At 28.7% G+C, this 14,991-nt stretch overlaps 1 protein-coding gene and 1 long non-coding RNA gene across 3 annotated transcripts; both read right to left on the bottom strand.

The window, feature by feature from the left end:
• Positions 1 to 1,034: 1,034 nt before the first annotated feature.
• On the bottom strand, positions 1,035 to 5,184 carry LOC149890777 (synaptobrevin homolog YKT6-like). 2 transcript variants are annotated; one of them, XM_090083426.1, is made up of 9 exons: positions 5,112 to 5,184; positions 4,750 to 4,870; positions 4,045 to 4,127; positions 3,751 to 3,851; positions 2,094 to 2,152; positions 1,939 to 1,984; positions 1,781 to 1,846; positions 1,443 to 1,544; positions 1,035 to 1,358 (listed from the first exon to the last, which is right to left on the bottom strand). In XM_090083426.1, the coding sequence occupies exons 2-9, from the start codon at positions 4,851 to 4,853 to the stop codon at positions 1,326 to 1,328; spliced, it is 594 nt and encodes a 197-aa protein (XP_089939552.1). In that variant the 5' UTR covers positions 4,854 to 4,870; positions 5,112 to 5,184; the 3' UTR covers positions 1,035 to 1,325. The 2 variants fall into 2 exon arrangements, with proteins under 2 accessions (XP_089939552.1, XP_089939551.1); XM_090083425.1 differs by lacking the exon at positions 5,112 to 5,184 and having other exon boundaries at positions 1,037 to 1,358; positions 4,750 to 4,888.
• Positions 5,185 to 5,580: 396 nt separating this feature from the next.
• Positions 5,581 to 6,905, bottom strand: LOC149890776 (uncharacterized). Its single transcript, XR_016451268.1, has 2 exons — positions 6,614 to 6,905; positions 5,581 to 6,496 (listed from the first exon to the last, which is right to left on the bottom strand). It is a non-coding gene; the product is annotated as an uncharacterized LOC149890776 (long non-coding RNA).
• Positions 6,906 to 14,991: the final 8,086 nt, after the last annotated feature.

Here is a 14,991-nt window from a genome sequence, read left to right as displayed (position 1 = left end):
GAGAAAACGACGGCTTTGTAAGAGTTTTATAAGAAGTTAAATGATATAAACAGAAGATCTAAATTTAACCAAACAGAAATTGCGAAGATTCAATATTCTTTTCATAAGTTTTTGTTTATTATCAAAATATTATATTTTTTTAATACACAAATTTCCCCCTAAACCTATTTTTTAAGCTAAAATTTAAAACATGTTCCAACTTTTTGCAGCGTAAGCTTGGAACATGATCTGAGATAAAAACCAGATTTATTACTAATTCTCGTCTTAGTCCCCATTTTTAGAGAACACAAATTTGATACAGATTCAGAACAAGTGGAATATTCAGAAACTTAAGTAAAATTTGGTCTCTTTAAAATAGATGTTCAATATCTGGATCTTTTGAAAACCTGTTTGTGGAAGAAGATATTTCTGTTAAAGATTTGACACAGGAGGATGGTAAGTAACGTGTACGAAGAAAAAAAAAAAGCTTCTAAAAAGAAGCAGTTAACAGTAATATAGATCTCATGCTGCCCTTGCCATGTCAAAGAAAGCAAGCCACCAAAGTTAAGTTTTTGGCAATTTTAAGAAAACATTCTCTTTTAGGCTAATTTATGGATTTGCTTGTTTCTGCCATTCAGTTTTCTCGAACAGCATTCAACATTTTACAATTCTGAACAGATGCTTGTTAGAAGAGGCCGGTTGAAAAACCAATTTAGGCATTGAAAAATCAATTTAGAGAGAGACAGCCTAATACGCGTATTATTAGTAATATATGTGGTCTCTTCGAATTTACTCAGTCTCTTTGAGCTGAGCCTGGTTTAAAAGTGGTCATAAATAATGTAGCCAGAAATAAATTCATATAAATATTAAATACTTTGTTAAACATTTTCACCTAATGGAATCTAATAGAAACAAAAACAGCCGTTTTTTCTTATCGTTCGTTAGGTGTTCTTTTTTCCTGACACTTGGTGGATGAAGGGTAATTTTGTGTGCGATCCAAAAAAAAAAACTGTGTATTATTTAGCTATTATTCTAAATATTAAATTATCAATTTACAAAAATATATAACTATAGTTGACTCAATCAAAATACAGAAAGATAAAAGAATTTCAAACTGTACTTTGTAAAATGATAACTCACGATTTAATTAAAAAGTCTTGATTTTTTACAAAGGAAATTGATAAGATCAGCTTTTAAATCTGAATAACGATAAGCTTACTTAATACAGTTGTATAAATATACTCCTATCAAGCTGACTGATTATGTACTCACATAAATATCTTAGCTTTTAAGCATTTCGTTTATATTCACACCTAATATTATATTGGGTGAGCCACATTCAGATGTTACCAACCGCAGCAAGAGTTCGTCTTTTTAGCCTAAAATTTCACGAAATATCAAAAACCGTTATATGATGAAAAGACCACATTTGCAAATGAAGTTACTAAAAACTGATATTTTACCGTTTTATAAAAAGCTTGCGATGTTGTACTTAACCCCTCAGATTTTGCAACTAAATCGTCAAGTTTTTCTCCACGTTGAAGAACTTGCTCTATCGTGTTATACTAAAACATTTTAAAATGCTTTAAACTGACGATTTTAGATTTTTTAAACTAATAACTTTAGATGCAAAAATTTAGCAGCGACACTAAGCAATAAACTTAACAAAAATTAGACGTTCTTTTGAACAAAGAACAAAAATTAGACGTTTTTTTGAACAAAGAAGAGACTGTAAAGTTTGAAATAATTTTCCATAAGCTGTCTTTAAGAACTATTAGAAAATTTCTAAGCTATTACGTACCACAATGATTTTTGTTTCATCTAACTCTGCTTGGACTTTCATCATCGGATCAGCCTCAGTGGGATTCTAGGGATAATAAAAAGTATATTGCTATGAGATTATGACCTCTAATTATTATGAGACCTCTAACTGCTCTTAAAGATTAAAATGAATTTTACCTGATATTTTTGAAGGTAAGTTTCACATAGGTCAAAATTATAAGTGCTAAAGAAAAAATCAATTTAATATTTTAGAATTAGTCGAGAAATAATGTTAAAATAGCACATTATATAGATTGACAAAAGTGTTTTTTAACAAATTAATTTAAAGAGACCTAGGATCATCTGTTGTATATTTTGAAGAAGGAACAGTCTTTGTAAATTCATCCATAATCTGTAAAAAAAAAAAAAAAAAAAAAATTGAAAATACCACTTTCTAAAATTAATTTTTTTATTTTGCATAAACATTTTAAATATATCATAAAATGGAATACCAAATATAGATTTAATTGTTTAGTAGGTGAAAAAATTATGTTTATAATAACTTGTAATGGATGTGTGTATATTGCTCAAAAAACAGCAACAATTCTATTGAATAAATAACATGTAAACTAGAAAATATATACTGTGGGTAAAGCTTCCACAATTAGTTTATGTTCTCATGCATCATTAAAGATAGGCCTTTCAAAGCTCATAAACAACACTTTTTTAAAACTTTTCATTTAGTAAAATCTTCTAAGCTTTTTTTTTTTCTAACATTTAAGTTTTCCCGGCTTTAAAGAACTCTTAAACCCCATAAGTAAAACTTGGCTTTTGTATTCAGTGTTTTATATGTTCAGAACATACAGTTTTTAAAAAGTTACTTAAGTTTTTGGTACCGAATTAACCTAAAGGAGAAGTTTGGAGAAGTTTGGAGAAGTTTATTCAGAAGTTAGATCAACCAATATTTTATACTACAGTGGTTGGCCATTTGGACTGCACATTTTTTAAAAAACATTTATTATAATTAGATGGTTTAAATTCACATGTGATAAAACAAATTTGATGTTTTTGCAAATTGCAAAAACAAATGTTTTAATGTTTTTTTGTTACATGTCAACTTCTCTCTATTTGTAGTAAAGTTAAATTAAAATTTTGTTAATTCACAACTCTGACTGTCAGCAATTGTTTGTCATAAACAAAGTTTTCTGGTGTGTCTGGGATAATTCAGGGTTAATTCTATTTGTTAGTTTGATTAAAATTTTTATGTACTTTTATGTAATTCAGAACTTAAGTGTTTCATTTCATTAAGTTCATTAATAGTTAATTAGTAAGTGTTTATCTTTAAACAAAAAATTTTATGCACTTTAAAAAAATTTTATTTAAAGATACCTAACTGTACCCATTTTACAAAACTTAAAACTTAAATTTTCAGTTTTGTCAAACTAGACCATTCAAAGAAGACTAAAAAAAGAGTGATTAATGTGTCATCCCCAGCTAAGAAACCAAAACTAACCCCTTCCATGAAGAAAAAAAGACAAGAGTAGATTTGAAATCACCATTATTGGTCTGTTGAGGATAAGGAAAAGGTATTTTTTGAAAATATCATTACTCACACTCTTGTTCATAATCTATTTAACAACATGTGCTTGTCACTAAAATAAGCACTGTTCTGGGTTTGCTTTTTGGATGAGTCGATCTTTTAACTAATGATGGATAAAACAACCTTTGTCCATTGAAAATCAAATGAAAAGTTTCATTCTGACTGTATTGTGGAACCAGCCAAGTCCAATTAAAAGTAAAAGTTTATGTTCATTTTTTATTGATACTTTGTGAATGAAAGTACAAGCTTTAGATTGCACCATTTTTTTCTTTATTTAAATTGAATAAAAATATTCAATTATTTTTACAACACTTTTAGTAATTGCTTAACTACATCTTTTATCAAAAGATTAAAGTACTGTTATGTTGTTACTTTTAGAATAAGGCACAATTAAAAGATATAAAACTTACTTTACTAAGCATATTAAAAGCCACACGCTGTGGATAGTCTTTATCAGCTATTGCAACACCACTAATTCCTTCATTGGATACATAAACATGGCACATGTAGTCTAAATATATATATATATATATATATATATATATATATATATATATATATATATATATATATATATATATATATATGGTCAACTTTTATAAATAATGAGATTATTTAAAATTAGTCATATTAAAGTGTAAAGAAAAGGAATCTTATATAAAAAAACTCATAAATACAACAACAAATCCAAAACAAACTTTAACCTTGCTCTTTTACAGATGCTCTTACACCTTTAGCTGTTCTTTCAACAATAATTTTTCCAGTAAAATCCATAAACTCACGAACCCTAAACAAATAGAACTCTCCTGCTACATTTTCTTAATTAAACATTTAAACAATTTAACAGTTAATAAAAACATAAGGAACAGAAATTGAATAAAAAATGGTTATTGGGAAAAGTAAAATTTGGATAAGCAGTTATTTTAATTTTTATTAACACACACTCTCTCACACACACGTACACACAAAGTACATACAGTACTTTTTTCAAGAAACTTGACACCTTTTTAAGCCAGACCACTGACACATCTAAAGATTGTTAAAAAAATGGGCAGAAGATATTTAAAGAAAAAAACTCATTTATTCTACACAATTTACACACAAAAAATCAAAGATTTTGAATGGTCATCTTATTTAGTGCTTACTTAACAGAAATAACCAATACTTATACAGAAAATATACAGTATATTAAATAATTCAATTGATTTATGTTAAATTTAAATTAAACAAAAAATAGTTTTGTTTAGAACTACAAAAGAGTAAAGAAATTTAAGGTTCTCAAACATGCAAAAGTTAAACAATAAAAATAAAAAAAGTCCTATGTTAAATATTATGCAAAATTAACTAATTAAATATAAATATTATGGGGATGTTACAAAAAAAATAATTAAACATGTACATAATCTTACGTTGAACGTTGAAAAAAACTAAAAGACTGCAAATCATGAGCACTCTTTAATGGTATGACTTTTGTTGATTTGTAAAATAATTCAATTGCATAGAGCTTCACCATGTTGTTCTGTTTTATTTCTATAAATACAGAAACCATATAGTTATAGAATATATATATATATATATATATATATATATATATATATATATATATATATATATATATATATATATATATATATATATATATATATTGTTTATATGTACATAGAAAAACAGATACGAGTATCTATTATAGGAAAAAGAGCAATATAAATAATCCATCTGTTGAGAATTAGAGACACGTTTAAACTTATTTTTTTAGGAAAACGTTTATTACAAGAATAAAGGACGTGAGGTAACTTTTTTTTTTTTTCTTGAGTTGCGCGACATGACGTACTTCTTACCAGCCGTATATTTTGCTTTATGGTTCCATATTAGAGGAAAGACTTACGAAAATTTTCCGAGCGTAACGATTAAAGAATAAAATTATGTACGTTCGTAATATTAACCGAACGCAACGATTAACGGTATCAATCAAATTGTAATATTGAAATTCCGACGAGTAAATGATTCAATTAATTCGCAACTTCAAGTAATTTGTACGAAAGTTTGTTATAACTTACGTAAATAAATTAATTTGCATGAAAATTCCGTTAATTACGAAAACCATCGATTAATTGTTACGATCCTTTTCCGTTAAATTATCATAAAATTTCGAAACTGACGATTTTTACGATAACTACTTTCAAATTTTTTTTAGAAACTCATTCGTTACTAACGTACTATTAAAGAATGTTATACACATACATAGCACATTTTCACTTTTATTGAAACTGTCATTAAAATTTTTATAATTTTAAACTAAAAAACTATTCTTCATCATCTGTCTCTTCCTCTAAATCCAAGAACTCAGCTTGTGAAAAGGCCCTCTCTGAGCTTAATGATGTGGGCAAAGTACAAAAGAATGCATGTGCCAGACTAGCAAGAAACGGTAGATGCTTCTTAATAGATCTCCACCAGTCCAGAGGGTCAACGTTAAGAAAAAATTTTGCACAACTTTAAAAATAAATTTTAAAAACGAGCACAACCACATGTTATCCACAAGTTTCCGTTAATAACTTATTTTTATGCTCGAGCGAGTAAACTATCAGCAACATTTACTGAAGAAATCTTATGTACTTCTAATAACAAATTATCAGTTAAAATCTTTTTCTTTTCAAATTAAGCTTACGCCTAGGTCAACTTTTGAGAAGGCAAAGTATCTTTTGAATTCTCTTTCCAATGGAGGGTGTTGATCCTCATTTTCAGGTCCAATTGGGAAAACCATTTCATCCAAATACATTCTTAAGATTTCATCAATGTCCTTTTCTTGGCTTTGTAGGTCAGCATTAGCACCGTTGTTTTTGTTGTCAAGGCGATCATGGTAAGCTTTTGTTGAAGTGTGTTCTTCAATAATCTTCTTCACCAGTGCATCCCTTTCATTGCTGATGACCGATTCTACGTCCTCATATCGTTTCTGGAAGATTGTCTCCCTGAAACATGACAGGACCATGAGTACTTTTTTCAGAAGGTTGAACTCATCAGCAGTTTGCACATTCTCCCATCCAGGAGTGTTTTGTTTTAACTGCTCAAGTGGTTCCCGCAGCTGTGTAAGCCCAGAGATCATCATCTGATGACTGTTCCAACGGGTAGCAACCGGGGCAGGGATAACCATGTATTTGCCTTAAAGAAAAGTACTTATTTCAATCAGTTCCGTATTGTTATTTTTTTGTTAAAATAATTAAACTATTTCAATTTGTTTCATAACTACTTTAAATCATTTTCTAAGCCTTAACTAACTCAAAATGGATAGCTTCACACTCTGCAAGAAGCTACAGCTGTGCAAGAGGAGAGTGATGTATCCTGGTTGTCACTTTCGTCCCGGTATCAATAGCAGACTTCAAGACACCAGCCTTTCTTAATGGAGTTGCTGAGAATCGTGTTCAATTTGTGATCTGCATATTGAATTGAACCTTCGTTTAGTGATTCCACTTGTAGGGAAAGGGAGAGTGCAGTTTTCATGTTGTATGCCTGGTCAACTACAGCAACTCAACGCTTGACTGAGTTTAAGGCTTCGTTGCACTCGATTAGTTTATCGAGGTATTCTGCAAGATATTTTTTCTCGAGGTATTTTTGCCAGTGTGGCGTATCGAAAAGGGACTAACACCCAGAACCCACCTTCTTAACTTGAACTTATCATTGATGTAGTGCAAGGTTGTCGCTTGATAGGCATCATTAGAGCGAAAGGTCCAATGATCCAACATTAGAGCCACCAGCTTGCAGTTGGGAAGTTCTTAATCCAAGATTTCAAAAAGACGAGCTTTCATGGCTTGGTACAGCAATTGTAGTTTGTACCTAAATTAGAATAAAAAAATTGTTTTGATTTACTTAAAACTAAAAACATTGATCATCAGTGTCAAGAGTGACGAATCCTGACCGTTATTTTTATATATACATATATACTTATTTAGATTTGAAATAAAAAGTTTCCAAAAGATGCACATATATTGTGATATATTCAGTTTCCAAAAGATACACATACTTATTGTGATATATTTTTTTAATTTTAAAGTAAAACTGTTTTAATTAAGTTTTGAAAAAATATGACTCTGTGTATATTATTTAGCTTTATTTCAACTTGTAAAATATTGAATAAATATGCCCTAGAGCCATCGCTTGCTGGTTTGGCAGTACTTCCTGAAGGAGTACAAGGGACCTAAAGATGACTTCTGGATCAACATCAACCCTAAGTCACATGCGGTCAATCACAAGGATGAGTTCATCGAAATGTGTCAGAGTCAAAAGACACGAGAAGAGGCAGAAGCTGCCAAGGAGGAAAGAGTTGAAGAGGCAGAATATAAAATGAACGTTGGAATAATTTAATAAATGCAAGGATCTTAGCTCATCTTTTGTGTATTCTGTATTTCTGTAATGTTACTGTTGTGTGTGCTGCAACTTTTTATCATTTAAAAATTAGAACTTAGAAGGGAAGATATTACTAGTTTATACCCCACTAGTTATCACTTAACTTCACTTTAAATCCAGAAGTCTAAGAACCTGAAATTGAGTTCAATGAACTTGAACTTGAAGTCATTGAGCCAAAAACCTGAACGTAGTCACGCGACGTTCGTTTGTTTACTTTTCGTACGCATTCGCTTGGTTTGCACAAACGATTTCAAAAACAGTTATATTTTGGGAAGCGACTTTAAAAGTCGTTAGAAACTTGAAACAATTTTGAAATACGTCACTTTCGAATTTATACAACTTTTTACGATTTTGAAAACCCCGAAAATATATTTTATTGGAATTAAAAAAGATTTTGAAAACCTTCAAATTAAATTTTATACAACTTTTAACAATTATGAAACACTTTTCATACACAACCTTAAGCGACGTCGAAGCTTCGTCTTCGAATTCGAAACTCATCGCTCTCGATTGTTTGATCTTTACTTTGTACTCGTTAATGGGTGATTCATATCCAGATAATAATCTAAACCCAAGACATGCAACATTAACAGATTTTAAACAATAAAGGGAACTGATATGTGCATCTTTTTCCAATTTCGATGGTTTCAAATAAATCTTATAACAGATGAATATTTTTCAGGAGTTTTGAACATTCTCCACCTTTAAATTACCACCATGAAGCTTTAGATTGACCACCATGCAGATTTGACCCTTGAAAACCTAAACTTGACTAAATTTAAAAATCCACCTGCGACGTTAAATTTCCTTTATTACTCTCGACATGTCTTTTAATAACTTTTCAGTAAATTAACTGGCTAGAATCATTTTCAACATTAATTTGGATGTAACCTAAATTTTACCTCCTTCCTCCGAAAATTTTTTTTATTTTTAGATATTTTAAGTTTGAAATATTAAATCAGCAGTAAAAGGTTCGCCCTACCCTTTTTCAGAGAGTGGGTAATCTTAGTTCAATAAAAATCTACTAACTTTGACGTTTTACTTAGAATATTTCTTTGATCTCCTTTCCCAGTCTTTCTAAAGCTTTTCTACATTTAGCACAGGTGCCATAAGAAAAATGTCGATTGCTGAGATCAAATGATTTAAAAAAGAACTTTTCTATCCTGTTCAATGATCTGAGCAATACAAAACGATATGTGTTGTTTTTTAACTACTGTAGTAGATAAAAAAAAAACTTACGTAATTTGGTGTTGATAAATTTTCTTTCTACGCTACATTTTAAACCTGCAACTTAAACGTTATTTACCATAACTAACGTTTTATTTAACATTTACCCTAAAATTTGGCCCCCAAGGTTTAAATGTGTGTGGGGGAGGAAGGGGGAGAAGGGGGGAGGACGGGGGGATTAAAATTGAGAAAAACTATAGTTTTATAAACTTTATAAAAACTCATCTGTAAAATGCTGATTTAGTGAAAAAATTATTAAACGTCCAAAAGTTATGATAATGTTAAGTTGGCATCCTCTCCAAACTACACGGTGGCGCTATTTTTAAGCGATAAGAAACCTTTGACAATGTTTAAATTTTGTCTATGGATTTTGATCAAAGTTTAAGATGCTTCAAAAAAAGTTCAATTTTTTTTATTTCACTCTCATTTGGACAGGAAAGACCGATCTTTCTAGCTAATACAGTTCCCAGGCTCCGATCATCGAAATTTTTGGTAAACCATTCTTATTTGACATATTTCGAAAAAGCAAACCGTTTCTGGTTGACATTTTTTTTTTAAATAAATTATTTCCAGAACGGCGTACTGCCAGTATTCTGTTAAAATAAACTTTGTACATAAGAGCGGTGAACTTTTAAAGAAATATTATGAATAAAAAATTTGCTCCTCATTAAGATATTTTAGCATTAAAAAAAGCTCCCGCGATATATCACATCGGTTTGGGTACGAACCCAGTCCCCAATATTACGAGAAGCAGCTTGAATTAGCAACTTAAGAAATTACATATGATATTGGCCTTCTGCTTGTTAAAAGAATTAAATTTATCTTTTTCAAGCTTTTACAAATTTTTAACTTTTAAGCTTGATTTCTCTTTTTTCAAAACAACTTGTCACAATAAGATGCACTTATGAATCATCTCAAAAAATCTTATTCATTACACAGCTTTTTTGAAACGCAGTAGACAAAGAACTGTTAAAATAGTTAACCGGAGTTTTCAATTGTAAATGAATCCATTTTTTATTTGCATTATTCTAGTTTATTTTTAGTATATATATATATATATATATACTTTTTAGTATATATATATACTTTTTAGTATATATATATATATATATATATATATATATATATATATATATATATATATATATATATATACTAAAAATAAACTAGAATAATGCAAATAAAAATGGATTCATTTACAATTGAAAACTCCGGTTAACTATTTTAACAGTTCTTTGTCTATTGTAATATATGTATTTAAGATAATTTACTTAATATCATTTTCATGTTTAGTATTAAAAAAAAAAAGTTTAAAGTAAATAAAATAATCATTTAACAACTAATAATTTGAGAGAATAGCTTTTGATTTAGCTAATTGCTTTGTTTAATTTCTTTATTATCTGAAATACAATATTTTGCTCATACGTTTTCCCCTAGAAATTAATGTCTTCAAATTAAAATGACATTTGTAGTACAGTTGTAATTGCGGTGTAACTTTTTTTTCCCGAAATTTACGATGCTAAAATTAACCTTTACCATTACATTGTTTATGCTTGATTATAATTAATCTTTTCATATTATAGCATTATAAAATAAATTTTATCAAAACGTGGAAAATATGGTGATTGGTTAAATGATTCACTAAAACTAGCGATTTTAATGCAGTTTAATGCAACTAAATCAGCTGGAAAAAAATGATCTGAGAATTAAGAATGAAATAATAAAACAAGATAATTTGCTGGTTGTAAAAGTGCTCATCAACTTAATTGTGGCGTGTCATTTATTTTAATAAAGCAAAACTTAAATATTTTTAACACAGACTGGAAAAATAATACTTAATACAAATGACATACAAGTTGTTTCTTCATCAAGCTTATGCAATGTAGATGACTCAAATTTGTCTGTATGTAACAAGCCAGGAAAAGATGTTGCAATTAAAGATAAACAATGTTGGCGGTTTAAAAAGCGCTGAAAAAAGAAAAGCATTTATATTAATGTCTTGTCAGTCAACTAGTTGATTTAAGTTCTACCAGTTTTGATTTATACGCATATTCGATTTAGACCTGAATTTCAGGATAATGCACCCGTAGGTTGTGGTAGCAAAAATGACTTAATAACAACTGAGATATTTGAAAAACGGTTTGATCATTTCCTACATGCTGAGCAGCCACAGGCAAGATACCAGCCATGGCTTCTTATTTTGGATAAACACTAAAGTCATACAAGAAATTTTTATGTTGTTAAAAAGGCCACGCAAATGTGATTATCTTATCGCTGCTATTCCAATGAACGCACAAACTTCAACCACTTGATGTTTGTTCTTTACAAGTCTTAATGTTTTCTATGGTCAAGAATTTGGTCCTTGACTTTGTCATCATCTAAGTCATCCTGTAACTGAACTAGAGGTTGAAGACTTATTTGGTGTTTAAAAAAAAAGCGGAATATAACCATGTGAAAGAAATATGTTTACTGAATAAGATTGATCACCTCCTCTTCATCTCAACAACTTCTAAATTAAACATTGAAGACTGTGATAAATGCTGCATCCAACAGACCTTCAACTTCTGCAAAAGAACTTAATCGAATTTCAGTAAGGTTATTTATTTTATATCATGGTAAACGACAATTATTAAATATTATTTTATATAAATAATCAGTGTATAATTTTACCTATCTAGCAAATTACTTGAATAAACTTGTCTAATATATTTTACTAGCATAATAAAAGTTTCCCAAAAAGTGTGTTCCTAAGTTAAACTTTATTTTTTACAAGTTAGGTGTTAAAATAACGAAATCTTGAGTTTCGTTTAATTTCTTTAATTCAGCATTATTGACATCTAATTCATCATGTATACTACAGAAATCATTTAATTCGCTACTGCTAGAGAAATTTTACCCGGAGTGACATTTGTAACTCTGGCTGGACTTGAGATTAAGAATACACCGTGAACAAATGGTAAATAAAGAAGCGTAAATTATTACTGGATCACTATATAAATCTCAACTAGAGGAATCTTTAACTTTAAAATATAAAGAGACTGAGCAAAGATAGCAATCACGTCGATATGAAAATAAATCTTCTCATTCAGATATATTTGTAGCTGAACTTGGTGCTAAATATATTAATAGTAAACAGCCTTGTTGATTGTGTTGACACACTAATTTTAATTTAGTTGGATATTGTCAGAAGTAATAAGTAAGCACCAGTACTTGATGAAAAAGAAGCAAATGCAAAAATTTATGAATTTGGATATCTTTGGTTTTTCCGTGTAGTCTTCAACTGAACTCTTTGTGTATAGTTTAGACAAATCATATACCAGTATAATCTTAAATTTCAGTAACTGGAAAATCACTAAAACAGTTGTGAGTAATGTCAAGTATCTATTGAACTGAGTTTTATATAAAATCAGTGATCTGCGGCAGTAGAGAGAGAGAAGGGAGAACAAAAAGTAAGTACGTCGGAGAGAGTGTAAAAGCGCAATATGAGGAAAAAACCTTTTTTTCTATATCATTATTTACATAAAACATTTACATAAGAAATAATAAAGAGATAAAATCAATCATGTGGAGATAAAATCAATCATGTGGAGATAAAATCAATGATTAACTTTAGTACATAATTGATTTTATCTAAAACGAGTAAAATTAGAGGAACATTTATCGCAATAATTTAATTTAATTTAAATAAAGTTAAATAAATTTTCAAAAATAAAAGGCTTTTAAATACAATAAATTTGTTTTTTGAAGTCTTATTTTCTATATAAATGGCTCACAAAATCTTATTTTCTATACAAATGACATTCAGACTTCAGTTTCGTCATATGATGTTAAAGTCATGGAATGTTTTCCGAGTTATTGTTATGTGTAAATTATTTGAGAGCGACAGTAATTTTTAGGTGTTATTGGATGAAAACACCTTTGAGAGGTAACTTGTTTGAGATAATTCAATACATGATAAACATAAAAAACCGACACTTTCTTGAAAAATTCAACATTGAAAAGCCTACGTTTTTTTTGGATGAAATTTCATTGGTTATGAATGTAACGCACTTGTTACAGTTGTCTAAATCATTTTGGAACTAATTTGTTTTAGAAAGTTTTATATCTAATAAGCATAAAAATTTATGTTAAAAACTCGAAATTTTCATGTTGAAACTAGAACGTCTTATCTAAACATTCCCAGCAGACATAATGGGATTGAAACAACGTCAAAACCCTAAAATATACCATATATTAACATTGAAATAATGTCGTGTGCCAGCTGGGTTTTCATAAAACAAAGAGATTTCTATACAATCCATTTATGCAGTTCATCTATACAATCCATTTATACAGTTGTCAAGATCATGATACTAAATCCTATTAGGCGCACAATAATGGTTGGCCTTTGAAGTAAACACTTTAATTGAACTGAATATAAACATTCTCCTATGTATATAATTACTATTTAATACTGTAAATGCTGTTAAATACTATTTAATTAAGATTGGAGGAAAAATAGCGTGCGAATAATTCTAATTTTTTAATAATTCCCATGAGAAAAGCACCAAAATGTTGATCTTCTGCATAGAAAGCTAATAGTAAAGTCAAAATAACATCTCTAAATGATGATTTAGTTTCATTCAGTTTTAGTTGAAAAACCAAAGATTTTTAAAAAGTTTTAAAATTCAACAAGCAATTTAAAAATGCTATAAAATATTTTTTCAAGTACTTTTTTATATTGTTTTTTAAGTATTTATTCAAGTTGTTTACACCAAATTCTTAAAACAGTCCCATGTTTGTAAAATGGAATCTACTTTTATAAAGCAAATTAATATTTTTAGGTAAAGGTTTAGGATTCATTTCACAGTTTTACATTCCTTTGCAAAGAGCATGCGGATCATGCCCTCCACTTAGAGAACTTAATTAAAAAATTTTGTTATTTGTCGTATTTCTAAAGTTGTTGAATTTTAAAATCGAAATCTGATACCACTAAACAAGGTTTGTTGCAATCAAAGTGTTACTGGAATATTTATATTCCAAATAACAACTTGTGTGGCAAACTTTTAGTAAATTTATTGAAATGATATTTCTTAAACAAGATCTTGGTGTTTTATTTGAAAAGTATAGTAATGATTTTAGTATTATGGCAGTAGTTCCAAGATGATCTTCCAGAATTAATAGGAAGAAATGTGACATCAAATTTCATTGAAGTGTCGCCTGTAAAGTATTTAAGGAAGGAAATTACGCTTTAAGAAAAAAGATTTAAAACTGTTATTTTATCCCCTAAAAATCAGAGAAAAGGAAGTGTGGGGACACTATTTTCTATAATTAATTCATGAGCCATGCTTTCATTTTTAACTAAATTATCTTTTAAAACAGTGGAATGTTTCTTATTTTTTAACTAGCGACTTGAATAATTAACTAAAAATTGATTTCCTTTATTTATTCAAAAATTGAACTTTTTTCAGTTGTAAAGACTTTTTCACTAACAGAGTTAAAGAAGTATATTCAATATATATCTCATTAACAGAAATGTAAATTGAAAATGATAAAATTACTACAGTGTATAATAGTGTAAAATAAATGGTCTCGCAAGTCATCCAAACGCTAAGGAACTAATTTCTACAAACTGCCATAACAACCGTGATTTTAAGACTTTCAGTGAAGAGTGCTTCTTAAGTTCATTTTTTCCTTATATTCACTGAGTTTTAAGGCACCTGTATTTGTTATTAATATTATTGCTACTGTTGTTTCCGTTGTTATTGTTGCTGCTATTGTAATTGTTATTTTTATTACCGTAATCATCATGATTAGTATTATTACTATAATCATTATTATTGTTATTATTATCATTAGTACTATTATTATTGCCATTGTTATTATTATCATTAGTACTATTATTATTGCCATTGTTATTATTATCACTTCTACTGTTATTAACACTATTATTACTTTTATCATTGTTAATATTACTACTATTATCATAACTATTGTAATTATTATTATTATTAGTATTAGTATTAACTTTATTGTAACAATAATTA

Source organism: Hydra viridissima, unplaced genomic scaffold (genome assembly GCF_058129835.1).
Source record: "Hydra viridissima isolate aposymbiotic clone 2 unplaced genomic scaffold, HvirCarnegie_v1 scaffold_3, whole genome shotgun sequence".
Taxonomy (NCBI): Eukaryota; Metazoa; Cnidaria; class Hydrozoa; order Anthoathecata; family Hydridae; genus Hydra; species Hydra viridissima.
The sequence above is the reverse complement of the archived record's forward strand: the minus strand, read 5'-3'. Positions and strand labels throughout refer to the sequence as shown.

Bases quoted from the DNA above. Each gene is read 5' to 3' on its own strand.
- LOC149890777 (XM_090083426.1), bottom strand. From the start codon at position 4,853: ATGGTGAAGCTCTATGCAATTGAATTATTTTACAAATCAACAAAAGTC. The intron at 2,153-3,750 runs GTAAGTTTTATA...TTTTTTTTACAG, and splicing joins CTTTTAATATGCTTAGTAAA to ATTATGGATGAATTTACAAA. The intron at 1,985-2,093 runs GTCTCTTTAAAT...TTTTTTCTTTAG, and splicing joins TATACAACAGATGATCCTAG to CACTTATAATTTTGACCTAT.